The sequence below is a fragment of the Periophthalmus magnuspinnatus genome, chromosome 18, assembly GCF_009829125.3.
Source record: "Periophthalmus magnuspinnatus isolate fPerMag1 chromosome 18, fPerMag1.2.pri, whole genome shotgun sequence".
NCBI lineage: Eukaryota > Metazoa > Chordata > Actinopteri > Gobiiformes > Gobiidae > Periophthalmus > Periophthalmus magnuspinnatus.
The window spans coordinates 4,597,703-4,621,173 of NC_047143.1; the positions used below are offsets into that span (position 1 = coordinate 4,597,703).

Genomic DNA, 23,471 nt, shown 5'->3' on the forward strand with positions numbered 1-23,471 from the left:
TAGAGATGGACATTTCCAAAGTTGTTGTATGGAGTTTAAAAACCAATGGAGCACTTCCTGTTTTACTAAATGACATTGTGGTTTCTGTTTGAGAGAAGAACTTGGGCTAAATAGGGAGAGTTTGGGTGTTAAACATGTACAAATGAAACAAAACAAAACTCCAGGTGTGTTTTTGAGGAGGAAACAACATTATAAGATAGATCAGAAAATAGCATAATTTTTTTTAATGTAAAATCATATCTGAAACATGTTTGCTTATAATAGACAAAAAATAACAGATTGTATTGTATTCATAGGAGTTTGTGACGTCAGCCGATAAGCCCCGCCCCGGAGCGAAATGCCTGGATTTTTAAAAAAGTCCCTAAAAAGTTTGGTCCCTCCTCCTCCTCCATTCTCCGCTCTCCTTCCACCTCTCCGGGGCGGCGCACTGTTGTTTTCACCGGTGATGGAGACGAGAATCCCGCTACTGCCACCGTCCATGCGGCTACCGGCTCAGCTCCTTTAGTTTAACCCGCAAAAACCGTGCACAAAACAGCGCCAAAGTGCAAAAAGAGAGCGCCGGGAGTGGATGACTGCGCATGGACATGGACAGGACCGAGCAGCGCGTGTCCGTGGCCCACGTAGAGGTCCATTTGAGCGGGGGAGCGCCGTGGGGATTCACGCTGAAAGGAGGTCTGGAGCACGGAGAACCGCTCATCATCACGAAAGTAAGAGAAAAACACTCAATCTGGCACTTTTCACAATGAAATATTCAAAATGTAAGCGCTAAACATGATATTAAAGCATGTTATTGAGACTTGAGATGCAAATGTGATGCAAAATGTGCCTAAAATTCCGTTAGCAAACTGTTGATTATAGCTATAAATGGCATTTTGAATTATGCTCTTGATAAGGCACAAAATTGATACTACATTGTAATTAGCATGCTAAACTTGAGGCAGATTGGTCTAATTTAATCTATTACCTTATTGAAAGATAGGATTTTTATTGATCTGTGAATATGAGGGATGTTTTGTGAGATTTTAATTGTAAATCTGCAAACTGACATATTTAGCCACACTTGGGCCTAAACTTTATTGTTTTATATGACATGCATAGAAAACTATTATGATAAAGTGGTGGAATATAACAAAGTAAAAGTAGTGAAGTACTATCTTAAATATAAATTATAAGTATCTGCACATTACTTAAGTCAGTTTTACTTTTACTTCACTACATTTGAGAGAAGGTATCTGTACTTTCTACTTACTACTTACATCTGCTATATTTTTTAACTGGACTGAAAAGTAAAAGTATTTTCATTATTGACCTGCTAAAAAGGCTAAGGTTTTATTTTTAACACATTCGTAGTTTGAACAAAGATAATATACAAATAAAAACGGATAGGGAAAAATATTGATTCGGTTGTTTTTGTTGAGCAAAATTCAGCACAAATCTTTATCAAAATCACCACATTTGTAGCTTTATTATGGACCTCAAAATCGGCATGAAATACTTATACTTAAATGGGTTCTTTAATACTTTTACTTAAGTAGATTTTTTCATGTGATACTTTTACTTTTATTTGAGTATTTTTTGCCCCAGTATCTGTACTTTTACTTTAGTAACAAAATTGACTCCTCTCCACCACAGCTTAAACTGAATTGCTTTATATGGTATCGTTACACTGTATGTTTTCATTAGTTACGTTTTTTTCTTCTTTTTTATCAGTTCTGTTTTGAAATCTCTTACATAATTAACCATTCACTTTTTGGGGGAGAATTTCAGCTTTATTCTCAATGTTATTTTGGTTAGAATAAGTTTATCTCCAGTTCAGGGTAAGGTTTATCTAGTTCTCCTCATAATAGATATAATTATATTTCTTAAAATTGTGGTGGAAGCAACATTTGAGCTCCACCAAAACAGTAATTGTGACTAATAGCTACTTCTCTCGTTCTGCCTTCCCTGTTTGACTGTTGCATTGTGTAAATGTTAAAACCAATGTGGTCTTATTCTGTGTAAAACCTGCTAACCCAGTAGAGCTGCGCAATTTTGGAAAACATTTAATAGTGATTTTTCTGACAAGTATTGCAATTACATTGGCTATACATGTTTAAAGAGGGGTAGTTTTACATCTATGGGGTATTATCTGCTAACGCATAAAATATTTAGATCACCATGTTACTTTTTATTGTTTTGAAAATGCTATATATCCGCCAAAAACAACGTATTAACATGCTTAATAAGTTTCGCTTTCGTTTTTGACGCTCTGAATCTCCCCTCAATTTCCTCCCCGCGCTAAGGCACTCCCCCTTCAGAGCTCTATCACAACACAATTGGTGTACATCCCATTAATGACAAACCTGATGCGATGTGCAGTAGTTTCAAGTTGTTGTGTATAGTTTTATATCATGCTTTTATATATTTATGGAGAACTGTCATGCGGGAGCTTGTGGGCAGAGTCCGTAAGGAGGGTTTGAACAGGGTCCGGAAGAGATCGCCAGATTACTTAAATGTGCATGGATAACATCTTATAACAATTCAGGCATGTTTTTGATGAGGGAACATCGTTATAACATGGTAGAATGCTTGATAATAATAATACTCCCTCTTTAAAAAGTAGGATTCTGTTCACACTGTGCACATTGTAAACAACTTCAGGAACATTCACATATTAGGAGAAGACTGAAATGTGAACTGATAAGCTAACACAAGAATTCCGTGCATTTCAGTACCAGTCTGCCATAAGGGTCAAAGCAAAGTGTTTAGGTTATCCCTCTAACGGCTAGTGAACCAAAACAAACCAGCTTGAGAGGTCTGTAATGTTTTCAATGTGTCTAGAAATCCTGTGTTTTTTTCCTCAATGTTTTGTGAATTCTTCTGATTATGATAACCAGATCGTATTTTGCAATTTGTGCCTGTTTTGGTTGAGGTTCTGTCACATAAAAAATTAATGGACTGTAAAATTAAAGGCACTTTACAGTCTTAAAAACGGTTCATTTGAATCAGTTTTAGGATGCATTCTGAGCATCATAATTATTCACCGCAATCAGTTTGTAAGCACGTTTCACAACTCTCAGAGACCAGTGTGGAGTTTTGCTATTATAGCAAACCTAGCAACAACTAGCATGCTAACATCACACTTCCTGATTCTCTGACAGTAAAGCGCTTTACAATTAGATGCAGACAGTACACAGCTGACTTATTTTGACCTCAAGAGCTGCTTATACATATATTTGTGCTGGAAAAAGGCCTTTTGTTCAAATATATGGAAAGTTTGGCAGTTTTCTTACTAGATTTTCTAAGTTAGCATATTTCTTCAAAGTAACAATTTCTCCGTATTATCCTATGTTGACAATATGTTGCCTCTCCAGTAATTATGCTAGACAAGTTAATTAAGGTTGATGGTTGTCAGCTGTTCCTAACCAGAATAAGGAGGTGTGTATACTCCGCAGTGCTTGGGGTCAGGTTGGGGTCCCGAGGGTGCTAAAAGGGTCTCCCAAGGGCCTCTCCGTCAACAAGACTCATGCATTTAAGACCTCTCTGTTTTAAGTGATGACAGACTAAACCAGAGGTGATGGAGTAACCAGACATTGTAAAGGTGTTGTCATTTATTTTTATCTGTCATATCATAACTATTGTATAATTTAGACACATTTTGGCTAGAAATGGACCGATATATCAGTTGGCTGATATATATTGGGCTAATATTTGTACTTTTTACAGTATCGACTCATAAATTAGTTCAAAATATGACGACAATAATAGATTAAGTGTTCTGCTCATATTTTCAGTATGATTTACGAATTGTAGCATTACAGTTTGACCTATGAAACTATGAGAAGCACCTCTTCACCATTGCCATGGTAATGGACTTATGTAGGAAATGTTTAACTGTTGGGATACAGGAAGAAGCATACATTTAGACTCATTTGAATTACCTAATTTTTTGTTTATTGACCTGTGTGTGTTTCGTACCTCAACTCATTTGTGCCACTTGCAGTGTGTGCAGTGGAAACAAGTCAAGATACACAGACACAGGTTAAGGGGTTTGGTTCAGACTTGGAGTGTGGCCTACAGCCAGCAGATAAACCACCTCCTCCTCCTCTTCTTGTTCTTTTTGTCCACCTCGGCTTGGAGCTCCTGCAGTATGACCTTGGTTTGCTGCAGCTGATCACCTGACTCCTTCAGGGACAACTGCAGCTCCTCACATCTGAGGAGGGCAGATGTCCTCTCCGCTCTGGGTCAAAGCTGTGCTCAGCTCCTTGATGGTCTTCTGGTGGAGTGAGCTCTCCTCCACCATGGCCTTGTGGGTGGAGTGAAAGCCATCTTCTGCGAGTCCAAGTCCTTTTGGAGTATTTGAACTTTGCTGCGTTCAATGTTCAGGCTCTCATTCAGCTTCTGTGACTTGTTCTGGGCTTCTTCAGCTGTCTGTCTCTGCTCAGTGAGGGCAGACTCCAGGACGGGGATCTTCCTCTATAGAGCCTGCTTTTCCTCCTTCTAGAGCTCCTGTTGGGTGCTGTTGTCCTTGCTCTCTTTTTTCTCCTGGACCTCCTCCTCCTCCAGCTCTCGTCGTGTCTGCTGTTTGATGTTCACATAGACCTGCCCTTGAAGCTGTCGTCTCAGGTCCTTCACCACTGGATTCTCCACTAAAGAGGTTTGAACTTCTAGTGGAACCTGATTTGCAGCCTCTAGCTCCCTCAGTCTGTACTTCTGTTTAGCGTTGATGTGGAGCTGTTCTTGGTGGGCTCTTTGGAGGTCCTTAAGCTGTAGTCTCAGGTCCATCACCAGTGGGCTCTCCTCAGGGTGTCGAAAGGGTCGCCTTGCTGGTGGAGCATGAGGTGTAGCCCTCATGTTTTGGTTGTTTGGTTTCCTGCTGTACTGCGCCATGTCTCTCGCTGTGAGATTCAGACTGTAATCACTGTAGTTTGTTGGTTTAACCTACAGGATTTGTGGTCAGATCTGGCTATGACCTCACAGCTTTCAATTCTTCTGATGATCATCACGTCATTAACACGGCAGTAGAATGACACGATGAAATTTACAGTGACGTCATGCTATGGGAGCTCTGCATGTGTTTCTGTGGTGGAATGTTTCCATGGTGACACAGCCTGTGATCAATTCGCTTCGGTGTTTGATTTTTGATAAAAAGGTGATTGTGACTGACTGACTAACTGAAAAATTGTTGGCTAATGCTAGCTAGTTTAAGAGGGACAGAACAAATCACCTTTTGTAGCTTTGGCTTAATCAGTAATTTATGGTCAGATTGTGTTAAAACAAAACTCAGATTAAAGTCCAATTTGAGTAACAGAGCTTCAGACAGAGCAGTGCCTCAAGTTAGCGTCATCCCCTCAGGGAATGTTGATGGCATCAACTGCAAAGTATCCATATTACAGTTGCTATGGTTACATAGATACATACAAATAGAGATCAGGTATTCTCAAAGTGGTATGCCTGTAATTTTTAGAACTAATCGGAATGAATTGAATCTCTATTTTAATTAGAAAACCATATATTTTTTTGGATCATTAGATCTATAAAACAGTAAACTGTATAAACACATAAATGTCACAAAACCAGTTTTTAAATTGTAATTGGTGTCAATTTCATTTTGCCACCGGGGTCCAGAGTTCACACAGTTATTTTGGGATTCTCAGCCTTAAAAGTTTATGCTATATTTTACCAAATTATTATGTCACAGCGCTACATTTGTGTGGCTTGTTTAGAGGAAAGAAACTCATTTATGTGGAACATTTGACATTTGATTCACTGTTTTGATTATTAAAATATGTTTATTTCATTTTAACTTTGGTTTAACAAAGACTTTTAGTGTCACAGTAGTGATTAAGTAAATATATTGTGATCCTTCAGAGCCGTTAAACTGCACACGTCCCTGTTCATCTAAATGTGGAGCTCATATAAGATGTGAATGAGAAATACTGGCCATTGTAACAGTCTGATGTGTTTTTCTAGTTGGTAAAATGCACAAAACAAAATGCACTGTTATGTTAATTAATCTTCAAACAATGGAAGCTAAATAAAAGAATAAGTAAAATTATTTTTTGTGTAAATGGGGTTGATCATTAATCCCTTTATTTTTCACTGAATCATATTGAATTGATTTGAAATGTATCATATTGTATCGAATAGACAGTGCACTTTATAAAGATACATACCATATTGTGGCCTATATATCGAGGTATGTATCATATCGACAACTTCTTAATGATACCCAGTCCTGATCGTCCATCGGTCTTAAATCTCCGGCACAGGCCGATATTTTGTTTTGGTCAATCTCCTATTAACGCTTTCGTGCGAAGAGATAACTGCACAAAATGAGACTACACCGCTCTCTTATAGATTTGGGATAAAAAAAAGGCTTGGGGTGAGATTGCAGTACATAAAAATCACATAATCTGAGGAAAATAATCAAAATTGGCCCAACATATTCCTTACCACATCACATATTCCATAGCCCAGAAATATCAACAGAGCTTATCGGTTGCTCTGGATTCTAAATAATCATCATAGGCATCGGCCCTGAAAAAACCCATATTGGTTGATCTCTAATTTTGGTTCTTGTTAACATTATGGTTGCCAGCTAACAGTTACAGTATTACATCTGTGTTAAATCTGCTGCTTGTGTCCAACCAGGAAGTAAAATGAAAAACTTCACCAAAATTTCAAACTAGTAACAATTAAGCAACATTTTGGCCACTTTAAAGGTGCACTTTGTAACTATATTAAATATATTATATATAATTACAGGTTGTTTTTAGTGATCAAAAATGCACTGTATATATGTTTAATGCCATTCTGCGTTACATAGGGCCTCACAGTGGGTATGTACTGTGGAGGTAAAAACGGAGGTAAATCAGTGCAATGACGTGTTGAATACAGGAGAATAAATAATATTTACTCAAACATGCACAAATCACTCTAAATACAACTTTGAGAGGGTAAATGAGAAGGAAAAAATCTCTAATTTAGACTTCGTAATGGGTCTCCTTTAAAATAGGATTAAAGTAGGTCTATATGTTGCAACACTGGCGCCATAATAAGTCTAAACTGTTTATCTCTCACTGCACAGATCTGTTGGCTTGAATATTTAAACTCACCTGAGGAGTGGAAAACTTGGTCACTCATTTGAAAAAACAAAACAAAAAACCTGGCCTCAGGGAAGATGGAGGAGATAGAATCTGTCTGTTGTTTTGTGAGTTTAGCGACATTACGACCTCTTTAGGAGCCAGGGCTGAACTCCACGTGTAATGATTAAAGGGTCATTACCTGTTTTTTTTGTTTTTTTTACCCACATGTTTTTGAGCAAAATGTGACCCACCCAAGTACAGATATCAGCCTTAAATCTCCAGCGCAGGCCGATATTTTGTTTCGGTTCATCTACTGCCTAAAAAATATGCACAAAGCTTTAGATTAACACTTAATACGAAGACATAGCTGCACAAAACGTGGCTAAGCAGCTCTTTCAAAGGCCCTGAATATTGGCAGAGCTTATTCACCATTGGTTGCTCTGCATTCTAAACAATCAGCATACCCCATGAAAAAAAAACAAAAAAAACAACAACATATCAGTCGATCTCTAATTGTATAAGCAGCTCTTGAGGTCAAAATAAGTCTGCTGTGTACCATCTGCAGCTAATTAATTATAAAGCGTTTCATTGTCCGAGAATTAGGAAGTCCGCTGTTGCTAGTTGTTATTAGAGTTACTGTGACAGCCAAACTCCGCTCTGGTCTCCTAAACGTGTGAAAAGTGTTTGTAAACTCGTTGTGGCGAATAATTACGTTGCTCAGAATGGTACAGCACCTTTTTAAAGAAGGAAGTCACTGAAAAAAGAAATCCTGGATGGTTGCTTTAAAGCTGCACTGTGTATCTTTTGGAGGATTTCCCACCTACTTTACTCTTTGGATGTGTCTTTGTTTGAAATGTTTGCATATTATAGCATATTTTGAAGTTCAATATATCGCTGAAGTAAATATAGACGATAAACGATAATATTGAAACTAATTTATGCCACTGACACAATAACCTAAGAGCAGATTCAAACCACAAAAAAGTATTCTAAATCTAAAATACATTGAAAAATATGCAAAACATTACTATGAGTGTGGTCGCCTCTCCACAGATTTGACCTGTAACATGCCGTGGTGCTCTCTCCTGCTCGTCTCCATGGAGATGAGTTTAATTTCATACCGTTGAACATGGCAAAGCTATAACAAATGTCAGAGAAAATACATCTGGTTATCATTTTTACACACACATATCTATATTGGTTAAACCTTTTCTTTAGTATCCCAATGCACAATGTTGAAATAGGGCTGAAGATAAAATTGCAATTTGTGATAAAAATAAAAAAAATTAAAATGCGGGTCCAGAAGAATTGACAATAAGACTGAAATATGAACTGACGAATACAAAAAACGCTTTTCAGATCATGTTTGTACAGATCTAAACTACAGATTGTTAAAGAGAATAAAACAGAAGATCCATAATTTCCTCCACAAACAACAAAATCTACTAAAATCTTCAAATTGCAATTTCAATTTGATTGAGATTAGTCTTGCAGCCCTCCTATAAAACTTTAATATCATGACAGCAGTTTGAAAATATACTGGTAGAAGAAGGATCAGATTCCTGAGTCAGCATATTATTGTTCTCCAGATTTGCCTCAGTCCCGTTTGTGGATCCCGGAGCAGCCAGCCCCCCTTCGCCTTGTCTCCTGCCCGTGTTTGGGGTCTTGTTCTGGGCTCTTTTGAATGAGCCATGGGCCGTGGCGAGGGGGAGGGGTGGTCTAGTCTCAGACAGAGCAGAGATTTAAGCCATTTGGTCAACATTCCTCCAGGAGCAGAACACATCATCTCTTTAACTGTGCACGAGCCTCACAAATCCAACTCAGCAATTTTTACATTCAAACACTGCCGTTTTCTGATCTGCCTTCAGATGCAGGACGAAGATAAAGTTTTGTCTTTTTGGGGGGGAAGTATGGCATTAAATGGCCGGTACCTGATTTCAAACCATGAGTCAGGAACATGTTTTAGTTTGAACTTTTAGCTCCGCCCACTTAGTCATTTCTGCTGCAGTGATATTGCACCATGACACAGAAACAAAGTCTGGGATAATGTCAGGCAGTTGTTTCCTTATAGTTCTCAATCTCTTTCTACAGTTTTAGTTTTTTGTCACTCTTGAAAATACACCATGTTTGTCACTCTTGAAGATGCACCATGACAGAGAATCAAGTGTCTGGGATTGTACCAGGCAGTGGTTTCCCATGAATCTTAGCAACAATCTGCCTGATAGGAAAAAAATGTGACCCTGTATTAGTTGTTAATCTATAAAATGCAGTATAAAGTGAATAGATTATATTTTTGTTTCAATTTGATTCCTAATTATCAGCTTTTACCAAACAATACATAATGCTAGGAGCATTTATCTTGACAAGGATCAATTTAAAATCAGGTGCAAGGCCCTTTAAACTTGTCTTGTGTTTATTCAAAATATAGATGCTTTTATTGCTCACTAAATACATTGAAAGAACATGAGCGGACTCACTACTCCATACATTTAATCTGTAACGTGGCCATCACCTGCTGCCTCCATGGAACTGGATAAGTTTAATGCCATATTGAAGAACATTCTAGGTGAAGCAATACCGTCACCATAGAGACAAGCAGGTGGCCGAGTCCCCATCAGAAAAGTGAAGCTTCAGTCAGAGTAGTGCATTATGTGCAAGATTGATAGCATTGGTCATTTCAGTTGTTACATATAAATCAATGGGGTTGAATTCTCTAGAAACCCAGTTCAGTTGACCTTATTTGGCCCCGCCCACTTTTGCCTCTAAATGAGATTAAACCACGCCTCTGTAGTCCCCATAAAACGTATTTGCCGTCAACAGCCACATGCAAAGTAATACAACCCCAATGACGATGGCGGCGCCCACGGCAACTTCCAGAATAATGCGAAAAAACGAAGTGGTAATGTTACGTTTTCATCAGTATGTGTCTGACATGGATGAATTACTATCCCTAGAATAGTGAATCATGGGAGCAGTGCAGTGGACCAAAAGCATGTGTTGTTTATGCTGCTCCACAGAATTCCATGTAAACAGTTTTGGCGTTTGTCTTTGTAAAACCGTGGGAATCCATTTTCTTTTCTCTTTTTGACATTCCGTCTCAGAACATGTTTGTGCTGATTGGGTTTGCAAAGGAGCGGAAAATGTTGGTAATTTTCAGAAATAAAATGGTCCGAGAAGTTACAAAACATATTATTTTTGCTGATATTCTATTTTTGGTGATTTTGTTTGCAGAATGTCATTGAGGGTTTTTTTTTTAGAACAATTTCTTACATATTTCTATAATTGCTTATTGCTTGCGATTGATTTTTATTTCTGTATTTTTAGTTTTATCATGTGATGTTTTTTTTAAAGGTGCACTATGTAACTATTCTGGTCTGCCTCCTGATGATTGCTTTGCCTGTGATATTTCATAGTATTTACCTTATCTTTTCCTACAGAGACAAGCTGGTGACATCAGGCAAAGTTGGAGGTCAGATTAATGGAGAGGCGGTAAAACAAAGATGGGCAAGTTTAATGCCATATATTGTGGGTAAAGCCATAACACCTCTATGGAAATACCAGAAATGTTATGTAGTGCAACTTTAAACATCTGCGAAATGAGTACATCTTGGCCTTATTCTCCCATTCTTTAACTTTTCAACAGCTCTGCCCAGCTTCTGATGCACTCTGCAGACTTCTAATTAATACGGAGGACACATTTGGTTCAGTTTTTCATGTGGAGGAGTGCGCTCTGTAATTTCCTGGTTTGTGGATTCGAAAGGCCTTATTAAGAATTAGTTCATGGTTTGAATTGTGTGATTTATTGCTGTCAGTTGGTTTGAAGGTTTCAATTTTCCATGAGATCCTAAAGTTGCATCAGACGTCTGCAGATATTGCTAAACAGAAAAAAAAAAAATGTTTCCGCACCCGGGTGTTGCTCTTGAGACACTGAAGAATGGGTCAAGTGCAGAAATGGGTCAAATGGGTCAAATTTTCTGTGGAGACAATAACCTAAGTTTAACCTTAACCTCGTCACCAGTTTATAGGAACATATCTGTTGTTGTGTTGTGAGTCTAGTCACCGGTGAAGCTCCCACAGTTCAAATGGGCGTGATTGACAGGTACATTAGCCAATCAGGGGCGCACATGACCGGTCCATATCAAAACAAATATGGCTGCTTACGAGAAAAAACGAAATGGAAAAAATATCACAAGGGACTGAAAAACATTATGGATTTCTGAAACTCTGTTCATCTGAGGTGGGAGAAATGTCTTTTTTTTTTCAAAATCATGAGTGACCAATGAGCTTCTTTGTTTTACTCGCATCACTGAAATAAGGAAATCTGATTGGATGGCAGTGTTTGGTCCTGGCTCGAGACAGGAGTGGGGACCAGACTGATATTGCTCTGTGTAAAAATTCAGAGATATCAGTCTGAATTTGCAAATAAAAAGCTCTACGTGTTAAAATTAAAACTATTGCTAATGTTTCCCACATGACTGTCCCCTGTTCATTGATATAATAGGATCATTGTTTTTCTGAATGACTGAGGTTGTATTGAGTCTTAACTGTAGATCTCCTCGTGTGTTGTGTTGATTTTAACTCAAGTTACATGGAAATGGAAAGGCCCGCTGGAGTCTCTGAAGAGTTGAGTTTTGCTGATTCTGAAGTTAATAGCATACCAAACAGCGGCGAAATGTGAAAAATCAGGGATGGTCTAATATGGATTTTTTCCAGCCGATCCCACTGATATAACACTTTTATAGCAAGGATGATGCGTTTAACTTAATTTTACATTAACGATAATTCAAGAACTGTACCATAACTTTACGCAGTTTATTGGATCTGGGGAGAAACACGTTGTTGCATCCGGTAGCGTCACAGATACATTTTTGCTCGCTAGTGTGATCTGCAGCTATCCATAGGAGGGGGCGAGTGGCAGTACGCGACACTTTGGTGTGATGTATGGCGACGTACCATAAAGGGGCAGGCAGGAATTGGCTCCCATTGGGCGCTGTAAGGCCCCGGGGAAGACCCAGGACACTCAAGAGCAGGAGTCTCAAACTCACATTATCTGGGGGCCACAGGAGGCAGAGTCTGGGTGAGGCTGGACTGCATCAGGTTTTCCACAAAAAAGCTTTGTTAAAATCTTCTCAAACGTCATCACTGTTTTCTACATACATGAGGAAATACGCCAATTCTTGTGCATTTTATGGATATACATCGTTATTTGTTGAATCTTTTTTGAGGGGAGTACAAACAGCTGACCACAGTGTGAGTGACATGTGCGTTTGGGGTTTACAGATTTGGAGGAAGCTTCTAAAAACTGTTAATTTGATTTTACTGGAAAGCACTTTGGTCACCTTGAGTGTTGTAAAGTGCCCTATAAATAAATGTTGATTGATTGATTGATTGATATTGTCCTGCGGGCCACAAAATATCATCTCGCGGGCCGCAATTGGCCCCTGGGCCGTGAGTTTGAGACTCCTGCTCTAGAGGGACTATGACTCTCTGCTGGCCTGGGAACGCCTTGGGGTCCCACTGCAGGAGCTGTAGGACGTGTCTGAGGTGACGGAAGTCTGGGAATCCCCGGATAAGCCCCGGATAAGTGGAAGAAAATGGATGGATTGATAGGTGCTGTAATTTTGTCGTTTTGATCAATATTGAGTTGCTACCAGAAACCTCACAGCTGATTTCTACCTTTGTTTTTTGTTTCTTATTCATCAAACAAGAAATAATTACCTTTTGAAAATGTAAGTTTAGCCAAAAACTGTATCAAATATGTAAATAATGTTGTAAAAATCTAGTATAACATAGGATTACTACTGTGTATCTCTCGCTAAATGCCAGTAACCGCTAACTGTAGCTAAACCTAGCCTAGCTTCTTACCTCTACCTCCTTCAAACACTTTCTGTCACAGTTATAACCATAGATCCACGCTTATAACCTTGTGACATTGCACTTAACAACTCTATAGTGATTTAAAATGTCCAATATATAATATAAGACACCCCTTAATAATCATAATTATATAGCAGACAAAAACACAATATGTCTTCTTTTATGTAACTGCTACATGTTGAACCTCTGGCTTTTCCTCGTGTAGTCAATCATTGCACTGTTAGATTTGTTTACATGTTTGGAGCCTGTTGCAGTGGAGCTCAAACCGAAGAATGTGCCACAGTTTTTCACACACATTTTTCCAAAGCGCCGGTGGTTTGTGATGGCAGCTTTGGCTCTAGCTTCTGTTATGAAGACGACTCTGTGTTTGGTCTCTCTCCTCTGACAGTCTAACAGGAAAATCACAAGACAGCTGCTCACACGGATAAAAATACTTGTCCTGATAAGTTCATACAGCTAGAAATCAAAACATAGGATGAGGTAATATGAGCTGTATCTGTTTTTTACAGTCTTTAAAGACATGAAAAACAGAGCAGCATCTTAATGAGTTTTATAAGCACTTTTCACAACTTTCAGAGACTAGAGCAGTTTACCGTAACAGTAAAGATAACAACAACTAGCATGCTAACAATGTACTTCCTGATACTCACAATAAAAGATGCAGACAGTACATAGTGCATTCATTTTGGACTTAAACAATGTACCTGTGCTGGGGCAAGGCAAATGGTCACCTGCTTGTCTCCATAGAGATGGATAAGTATGATGCTATACCATATCCTATTTTAGTTATTACCGGAGAAAATCTATCCATTTTCTTCCGCTTATCTGGGGCCGGGTCGTGGGGGTAGCAGTCTACAAAGGTACTCCCAGACTTCCCTCACCCCAGACATATCCTACAGCTCCTCCGGTGGGACCCCAAGGCATTCCCAAGCCAGCCAAGAGACATAGTCCGTCCAGTGTGTCCTGGGTCTTCCAGTGTGTCCTGGGTGCTCCCAGTGGGACATGCCTGAAACACATCCCTGACAAAATGCTTTGTAAAATGAATAGATTATATTATACAGTCTCATTTTGTTTTTGTATTTAGCTGCATTTATCATTTTGTTTGCGTTAAGCTGTTTAACTTAGAGATTTATTGACGTGGTTAATAGTTGATAGGACCTCATGATTAACTGCAGTCAAATGGATAATGGCTTTGAATGGACACAAGTATCAAATCACTAAGACTGTAGTTTTTGAAGTACTGTAATTTCCTCCACTAACAACAAAATCTCCTCTTATTCTCTATAAAAACTGCTAACCCTGTAGTTTAGATCTGTACAAACATGATCTGAAATGGGATTCTTGTATGAGTTTGTCAGATCATATTTCAGTCTTTTTGCTAATTCTTCTGGACGTGTTTAAAATTTGAACTTTGAACAGAGTCCTAATATTAAAACTTGGATCAAATCTAATCGTAATCAAAATGTTTGTCAGAAAAATTGCAATTTGATATTTTTTCCACATCAATATTTTACAGTAATTACAAAGTTCAGCATCTTCTGTTTAAATCAAGTATAAATCAACAAAAGAGAAATCACTTTTTCATAATAGCTTTTAAAACTGGTGACATCATTCAACCCCAAAAACATGACTGTTGCCAGTTGAAAATAGTAATAATGCCTTACACTTGTAATGTGCTTTACAGGCTTGTCAAAGCCTCTCAAAGCGGTACACCGCAGTCATTATTCCTTCATTCCATACTCTGGTGGTGGTAAGTTACTATTGTAGCCACAGCTGCCCCAGGCAGACTGATGGAAACAAGGCTGCACCATCGGCTCCATCACCGATTATTCACACGCACACCACGTTTATACTAGGCAATGCAGGTTAAGTGTCTTTCTTAATGACACAACGACAAAACCTGGTCCGAGCGGAAATGTATCCTCCGTCCTTCGGCCTGTCACCTCCGCAGTGAAAGGGCCTATTAGAACGATTATTAGATTATTAGAGCAGCCAGTTAACATAAGCAAACAGCTTCTCCACCATCAGCACATTTTGATCAGAAAGCTTCAAAAAGCCTCAATATGATGTGATGTTTTAAACCACCATGAAAACCACAACCACAATAAAATAACCTGTGTTTAAATCTATCTGTCAAAATGAGACTAAGGAGATTTATGGTAGAGCAAAGGCAAAGGAGGCAATTACATGTGCATATGGCAGGTTGGACTACATATTTCACTAAAACATCATTGTATTTAAGATTTTACTAGAAAGCTTTCCTAGTTCAGTCTAAGTTTATTTTGTTTTTATTAACTTCATTTTATTAAGTTTTTGTCTAGGTGAGATTTATAGTTGTACTTCTTGGTTGGACACGGGCAGCAGTTGTGACATACATAGAAGTGATTCCATAACTGTTAACTACCATAATGTAGACAAGGACCAAAACTTGTCTAGATTGCAGAATAGTTGTGATTAGATTAATAAAAAAATAAAAACAACTCATAACTGAACTGATAAATTAAAAAATTACAGAATCCCAAGCATTTTAGAATATTATACCTATAGTTGAGACCTCTACAGTCAATGAAAATGTAGGATATTGTGTATGATGAGTAGGCCTGTCATGATAATTACTATATCGACTTATTGTTCAATAAATGACAAGAGGAACAATCATTTTGGGGGGTCAATATTTATCTTGTGTACTTTTTCTTTGCACTAGTGGGAAATCTTTAGTTGTTTTTTGGCTATATGATAAGATTTGAGCTGTAGAAGGTTGAATTAATAACATCTATGACTCACTGCAGATGCAAACTATATACTTAAGTGTTTCATTCTGCTGTTTATTTATTGCAGCTCATGTTTTTTTTCCAACAATATTTTAGATTTAGAATAGTTTTTTGTGGTTTAAATCTGCTCATGGGTTTTTGTGTCAGTGCCATAAATTAGTTTCAATATTATCGTTTACCATCTATATTTACTTCAGCTATATCAAACTTCAAAATTTGTTATCGTGACTGGTCTAATGACGGGCAAAATAAAGTTAGATAAATTTCAGTCTTTTGCGATTGATAATTTGCACCCATTAAAATTGCAATTTCAAAAGGAAGTTGGAGCTTTGAGTTATAACGCGATCTTTAAAACTTTATCCCAGTGTAACTTGTGTTGTAAAACTAGTTGAACAGCAGCGTAGGCTAAAAATGAAAGGGTGAAATGTCCTGAATTTGAGGAGTTGAATAATGAACAATACAGTCTTTTGTCCTGGGTCTGGGAGGTCAGGAGAGGAGGGAGAGTGGACCAGGACGCTCGGTGCACTTCAGAGTTAATGTTTGGCTCAGATAAAGTGATACGACTGTGACTCCATGACTTTGATGGATCATTTTGGACTGACGCTGCCCCCTACAGGCTGACGACCTCTGACCTCTCCCTTTGTCAGAGTGGCCCCGCCGGATCTAATGACTTCCATATCCTCAAACAGGAGAAGGTTAACCACATGTTAGCAGGTGTTGCCAGATTAATCTGCAATGGAGTCGAAATCGCAATTTGAATGGATGCAGTTAGCAAATCACAAAGACTGCAGTATTTGAAGTAGCATAAGTTCAGGTCTGTACAAACATGTTCTGAAATGCGATTTTTGTATCAGTTTGTCAATTCATATTTCAGTATTTTTAAAATCTAAACTTTGAACAGAATCATAAATTGCAAATCTAATCCCAAAGGCAAAGCATCTCCATGGAGACGAGCAGAAATGCCACATAGCGCACCTTTTAAGTTTGGGACATTATTCTGTCAGTACACCAAAGACGTCGTAAGGGTGATTTTTTAATTAGATCTGAAATACATATTCTCTTTGTGGGAGTACTACCCACAGTGAAAATACACAACTGTGGAGGTCTTGTATGAACCACACAACTTAAATAATCATCTAAAATCTGCAGAAAAATACACAGAACATGTACCTCATCAGAGCTGAGGGTGAGCAGTGAAAGTCAAATCCCTCCACAGGTTTTAATTTGAGCCGAAGATCATCACGTTCACCCGGAGATGGAACTGAGCTCGTGTTTTTGTGGTTATTAAAAAAAGGACCACCTGTGAAGAGGGGGCCGAAAGTAGAAATAAATTCAGTTAAAATCACAATTTAAATGGACGCAATTGGCAAATTACAAAAGCTAAAAACATTTCCTTCACAAACACCAACATTTTCGGTTTTATTCTGCATAAAAACAGCTAACCCTGTGATTTAGATCTGTACAAACATATTCTGTAATTACTGTTAGCATGCTAGTTGATGTTGTTATTAGCATTAACATGATGGCAGAACTCCACTCTGGTCTCTGAGAGTTGTGGAAAGTGCTTATAAACTCATCACAGTGAATAATTAGGATGCTCTGAATGCATTAGGTAAGTGAGGAATACATTTGAACCACATAGCGTCTTAAGGTTCATGTTATGTTTTAGTGTAAATTCATTCTCTTCTCAATGTTGAACCTTATCCTTATTTCTTAGGAATTGGTTCCAGAAAATGTGTCTCCATGGGGTCTTTATCTGCGTAAAAGTGACTAACCCTGTAGTTTAGACCTCTACAGACATGCGTGGGATTCTTGGATTCGTTTATCAGTTCATATTTCAGTCTTCTCTCAAATGTTAAAATTCCTGGACATGTTGACAATATTACTAGAATCCTGCTATCCAAACATAATTTGAACTGTAATAGCAATGCTTGTCTGAAAAATCACAATTACACATTTTCCTACTCCTTCCAATGCAGTGCTTTTAAAGTTTCTACAAGGCATGATTACCCACTCTAAACCTATAATCAAATGGGCATCGGTGGACTCGGCCTGGTGCAAAAATACCAGCTGAGAGAATAGTTTGTTTTGGAGCCTGAGCTGAGAGTCAAAGGAGGCTCTGTCCAAACTGTGCCAGCGGTAAATACATCACAGAAGTGTAAGACATTCCTCCTCCTAGGGATCAACGATTTGGGAAAAATATCTAATTCAGATTTTTCTGACAAGCACTGCGATTAGATTTGAGTTTCGGCGATTGGGAAATGAATTCGTATGTACTACAAACCAGAGCACTGTGTGAAATGCACACCGGGGGGCGCACATTAGAGGTAGTTAAAGCAGCAGTAGACTAGTGGAATCTTGACGATGAGAAGCCTGTGGTCCTCAAGGAACAATGTGTCCAACATGTGTGCAGCAATGGACTTAACAGGCTACCAACATGTGAGATGTTCTGCCCATGTATTAAATCATCCCAACATGCTCCAAAAGGACCTGCTTTTGCCAAGGCACTTGTCAAAGTTAGGAAGATCTCAGCACAACTGAGGCAGAAGCCCGAATAAACCCGAAGCTGCTTGGCCACCCCCATCACAAGCTCATCACAGACCTGCCTGTGGGTTAGAATAGTGTCTGATGGTCTCCAGCTGTCCCTGCCCTTTGAGTGAGCTGAGAAAAGTTCACAATATAGTGGTTATTTGTGTGTGTAATGTGGATAATTGATACAATAAATGTGTTTGTAATTAAATACCAATGCATCAACTTACCCTATGCAATAAATAATAATATAATAAATATATTTACAATGTAAGTAATAATACATTAACATGTACACATATTAAAAATACACTCTTAAATATAAAACACTACCTCAGTCATTAGTAAAATATCATAAATACAATTCATAAATACCAAAACAGTGGTAAGGTATTAATTTATTTAAGATTTTAGAATTCTATTCTTTTTTTATTTTCTGGAGGTGATGAAGAATGTGACAGACTGCACAGAGAATGACATCTCAAGTGCTGAAGCACAAGTGGAAGCACTTAGGCCAGGGCTTGTGCCAACAAACATCATGTGCAAGGAAAAGAATCCCACCATTTCAGTGGTTGCCCCTCTTCATGTCCAACTGCTGAGAGACATGAACTGCACTGAAGAAGAGTCTCCTCTGGTTCGAGGGATTAAGGGAGCTGTCTATCAAGACCTTTCAAAGAGATGAGAAAAAAAGAGATGAGGAAAAAGAACGCATGTCCTCAGCCCTAGACCACAGATTTAAATCTTTTATTTCTGTCTCCTGAAGAAGTGCAAGGCACATTTGCAAAACTACAGACAAAAGCTCCAGCCTTAAAGGAGGTTGTGCCTTGTGGTCATGCACAGGTGGATGAAGAGGGAGATGCTACAGATGCTAAGAGCGAGACTTGCACTGCAAACAGAAAGTCTTTTCTTGTCTTCTTGAAGGATTGACCGAGAAGATCGACTACTGGCTCCACATCAGCAACCTCCATTGCAGAGAAGGAGATAAGACAACATCAAGATGCTCCTTCCCCGCTTCTAACTGAAGATCCACTGTTGACATCTCAGAAGCATGTGTACCCTCTCCTCTCTGAGCTGGCCCACATGCATTTGTGTTTTCCTGGAGCCACTATAGCAGCTGAGAGTCTCAACGGCAGGAGATATGATCAGATATGATCTCCCTCACTCACTCTCTCTCTCGTATGGGTATTGTGAGCCTGCTGATTCATTTGCGATTAATCTTACAGTCCTACATACCCTCAGAACTGAGACAGAGCATCAGTGAGAGGAGAGAGGAGGTGAAGAAGTTTCCACCAAAGTATTGAATTTCCTGCATCGGTGTCACTGACCCACAGGTCGAACAGTGGACCTGTGCAGGTGGGGTCAGGGCCTCTTAGCACTAACATTTAAACAACACATACCTTCATTTGCTGGTCAAACTGGGTAAAATATGTTTGTCATGTGGTAATACAGGGAGTGCTCCACTGTGTTTTTAAACTCCATACATCTGCACTAGAATCATTTGGATCATTTCAGCCCTGACATTGCAATAACGATTTTCACAATATATTATCCAGCCCTACTTTTATGTGCGGTGGTAGAAGGGGTTTCTTGATTTGACTGATTTTACATTTAACTTTTATCTAGCCAACTCAATACCTCATTTTTTTTTCCTTTCTGACAATATAAGCTCTTCACTCTTCAAAACATTTCTTCTACTTTCCAATAGTTAATAATAAATTTCACTGAAGTATTTGGGTTCAGTCTTATCAGAAACTTTGCAATTTGATACTTTTCCCAGATGATTTTGCCCAGTCAAACAGCCCCAGTGTGTTCCGGCGCACATGCCTCGTCCTCGTGCGACTCAGAGCCGTCAGTTTAACCCACTTTTCACATGACACAGACACAGCACTGACCCTTCTCGTGATCCTAGACCTCTTCACTAAACAAATCAGCCACTGTTTCCCTCTTCTCTTCTCCTCTCTTCTCTCCTCCCCTCTCCTCTTTTCTCCTCCTCTCTCCTCATCTCTTCCACTAAACAAATCAGCCGCTGTTTCCCTCTTCTCTCTCTAACCTCTTCTCTCCTCTTTTCTTTCTCATCCTCTTTGTGATCTCCTCATCTTCTCTCTTCTCCTCCCTTTTCTTCTCTTCTCCTGTCTTCTCTTTCCTCACTTCTCTCATCCTCTTTCTGCTCTCCTCTTTCCTCTTCACTTCCCCCGGCTCTCTTCCTCTCTCCTTCTCACTTCTTGTCATCACGCCTCAAGGACCATAGTCCTTGCTCTTTCCTCCTCCTCTCTCCTTCTCTCCTCTTCTCTCCTCCTCTTCCTTCTCCTTCTCATTCCTCCTTCCCCTCCTCGCCATCTTTCTCCTCCTCCCTCTGTTCTCCTCTCTTCGACTCTCTCCTCCTTCTCCTCAGCTCCTCCTGTCTCCTCCTCGCCTCTTCTCTCAGCTTCGTTTTCCTCTCTCCTTGTCTCTCCTCCCTTCTCTTTCTCTCCTCATTTCTCCTCCTTCTCCTTCTCTCCTTTTCTCTCCTTCTCTCCTCCTCTCTCATCCTTCTCTTCCTCTCCTCATCTCTCCTCCTTCTCTTCCTCTCCTTGTCTCTCTTCCTCTCTCCTCCTCTTCCTTATCTCTCCTCTCCTTGTCTTTCCTCCCTCCCCTTCACTTCTTCTCTCTCCTCGTCCTCCATCCCTCCGCCTCTCTTTCTCCCCTCCTTCTCCTCCTCTCCTTGTCTCTCCTTCTCCCCTCATGTCTCCTTCTCTCTCCTCCTTCTCCTCCTCTCCTTGTCTTTCCTTCTCCCCTCATGTCTCCTTCTCTCTCCTCTTTCTCTTCCTCTCCTTGTCTCTCCTCCTTCTCCTCCTCTCCTTGTCTCTCCTTCTCCCCTCATGTCTCCTTGTCTCTCCTCCTTCTCTTCCTCTCCTTGTCTCTCCTCCTTCTCTTCCTCTCCTTGTCTCTCCTTCTCCCCTCATGTCTCCTTCTCTCTCCTCGGTCTCCTCCTCTCCTTGTCTCTCCTTCTCCCCTCATGTCTCTTTCTCTCTCCTCGGTCTCCTCCTCTCCTTGTCTCTCCTTCTCCCCTCATGTCTCCTTGTCTCTCCTCCTTCTCTTCCTCTCCTTGTCTCTCCTTCTCCCCTCATGTCTCCTTCTCTCTCCTCGGTCTCCTCCTCTCCTTGTCTCTCCTTCTCCCCTCATGTCTCTTTCTCTCTCCTCGGTCTCCTCCTCTCCTTGTCTCTCCTTCTCCCCTCATGTCTCCTTCTCTCTCCTCCTCCTTCTCCTCTCCTTGTCTCTCCCCCTTCTCCTCTCCTTGTCTCTCCTTCTCCCCTCATGTCTCCTTCTCTCTCCTCCTCCTTCTCCTCTCCTTGTCTCTCTTCTTCTCCTCTCCTTGTCTCTCCCCCTTCTCCTCTCCTTGTCTCTCCTTCTCCCCTTATGTCTCCTCCTCTCTCCTCCTTCTCTTCCTCTCCTCATCTCTCGTCCTTCTTCTCCTCTCCTTGTCTCTCCTTCTCCCCTTATGTCTCCTCCTCTCTCCTCCTTCTCTTCCTCTTCTCATCTCTCCTCCTCCTTCTCCTCTTCTTGTCTCTCTTCTTCTCCTCATCCCTCTTCCTTCTCTCTCCTCCTCCTTCTCCTCTCCTTGTCTCTTCTTCTCCTCTCCTTGTCTCTCTTCTTCTCCTCTCCTTGTCTCTCTTCTTCTCCTCTTCCCTCTTCCTTCTCCTCTCCTCCTCTTGCACATGTGCGTTAAAACAACATCAAATACTTTTACATCTCCACAGTCAAAACCAATGAGCCATCTTTTCCCCGACTGCAGAAATAAGTTTGGATTCTCCCATGATTTTCGCCGCGGTGGAGGCTACACGTGTTACGTTTTTTTAACATTCCCAAATCTGGTCTATCCCAAAGTAGTGATTTTCCCAGGCACGACCTTTGCTAATTTCAGGTTTTGAATGTTTAGCCCTGCCTGCTAGCTAACAGATGTGTTGTTTTAGCCGTTGCTACATCTCCTGCTGTTTTTATAGATGTTTGCAATGCTAATAAGCTAAACATGTTTTCCACAACTAATTTTTATGAAGTGTTTTTTTTAATAAAGAAAGCCCGGTTTAATGTGTTGTTATGCGTCAACAACCTGCTGCAAACAATTTTGGGGATTCCCATGTTTGTTTTTTTTGTATTTAAAGGGCCCATGTGACACCATTTTCTGATCTATGCTCTAATGTTGTTTCCTCATCACAAACATATGTGGTGTTGTGTTTTGTTTCATTCAATCATGTTTAACACAAAACCTGCATATTTAGGCTGAGTTCTTCTCTCTGTTCCACCTTGTGATGTCATGTAGTAATACAGGAAGTGCTCCATTGTGTTTTTAAAGTCCATACACCAGCACTAGAATCATTTGGATAATTTCAGTTCATTTAATTGTTAATATCTACTAGACAAAATGTAGCTGTTAACTTGAAAACTACCGCTTCATGACATCACAAGGTGGAACAGCATCTGAAGTGCAGGGTTAGCAGTTTTGATGCAGAATAAGACAGGAGAGTTAGTTGCACGCGGAGGAAATTGTGGTAGCTCAAACCGAAGCCTTTGTGATTCTCTAATTGCATCCATTCAAATTGTTATTGTGATTAATCGCGCAGAGCTCTCTCCAAGTATTTTGTTGATTAAAGAGGGCCTTGTTGCGGGGCTTGTCCGGTGACTGCCAGGTGTTGACGACCTCGGGGATTCCCATGTTTTTAAATGTCAAGAATTTGCCTGAGTAAAGTCTAAATTTAACAGGGTGTGTGAGAGCGCTAGAACATAGAGGCTTCATTATGCTCAGCGCCTTCACTGACCTCACCCACGTCTGGAGCTGCTGTAGCAAAGTGGCACCAAACAAAACACCAGAAACAACTAGGTCAGACTCCAGGGAGAGCAGTGTGAGATTATACAGAGGAGAGGGGCAGCCATGTTGGATGGTTTACTCAATAACCCATGCAACATCCAACAACAGTTTACTTTGCAAATCTGGCCGTTACCTGTATTAACCTGCAGATAGAGGATATATCCAAGTTTGTCTCATTCTTACTATATGAACAGGGCATTTCTTATTCCAAATATTAAATTATAACTAAACAACTTGGCAATCAAGTCCAGTGATTTTTGTAATTAAGAATAAATCAGGATTATAATCGTTATCAGTAAAAGCTATATTTGATTTTGATGTTTACCTTGTATCTAGGGAGCACAGCTATGTTGTGTTGATGGGATTTTTCTGCTATCTACTATC

General features: G+C 39.7%; 1 protein-coding gene across 1 annotated transcript in view; it reads left to right on the forward strand.

Annotated features, from left to right (window-relative positions):
• The first annotated feature begins 363 nt into the window (after positions 1-363).
• shroom4 (shroom family member 4) overlaps positions 364-23,471 on the forward strand; it is a 73,498-nt gene continuing 50,390 nt past the window's right edge. Inside the window, exon 1 of the mRNA XM_033984098.2 lies at positions 364-707. Coding sequence (XP_033839989.2) covers positions 579-707 — 129 coding nt within the window. The 5' untranslated portion in view covers positions 364-578. The remainder of the gene's footprint in view (positions 708-23,471) is intronic.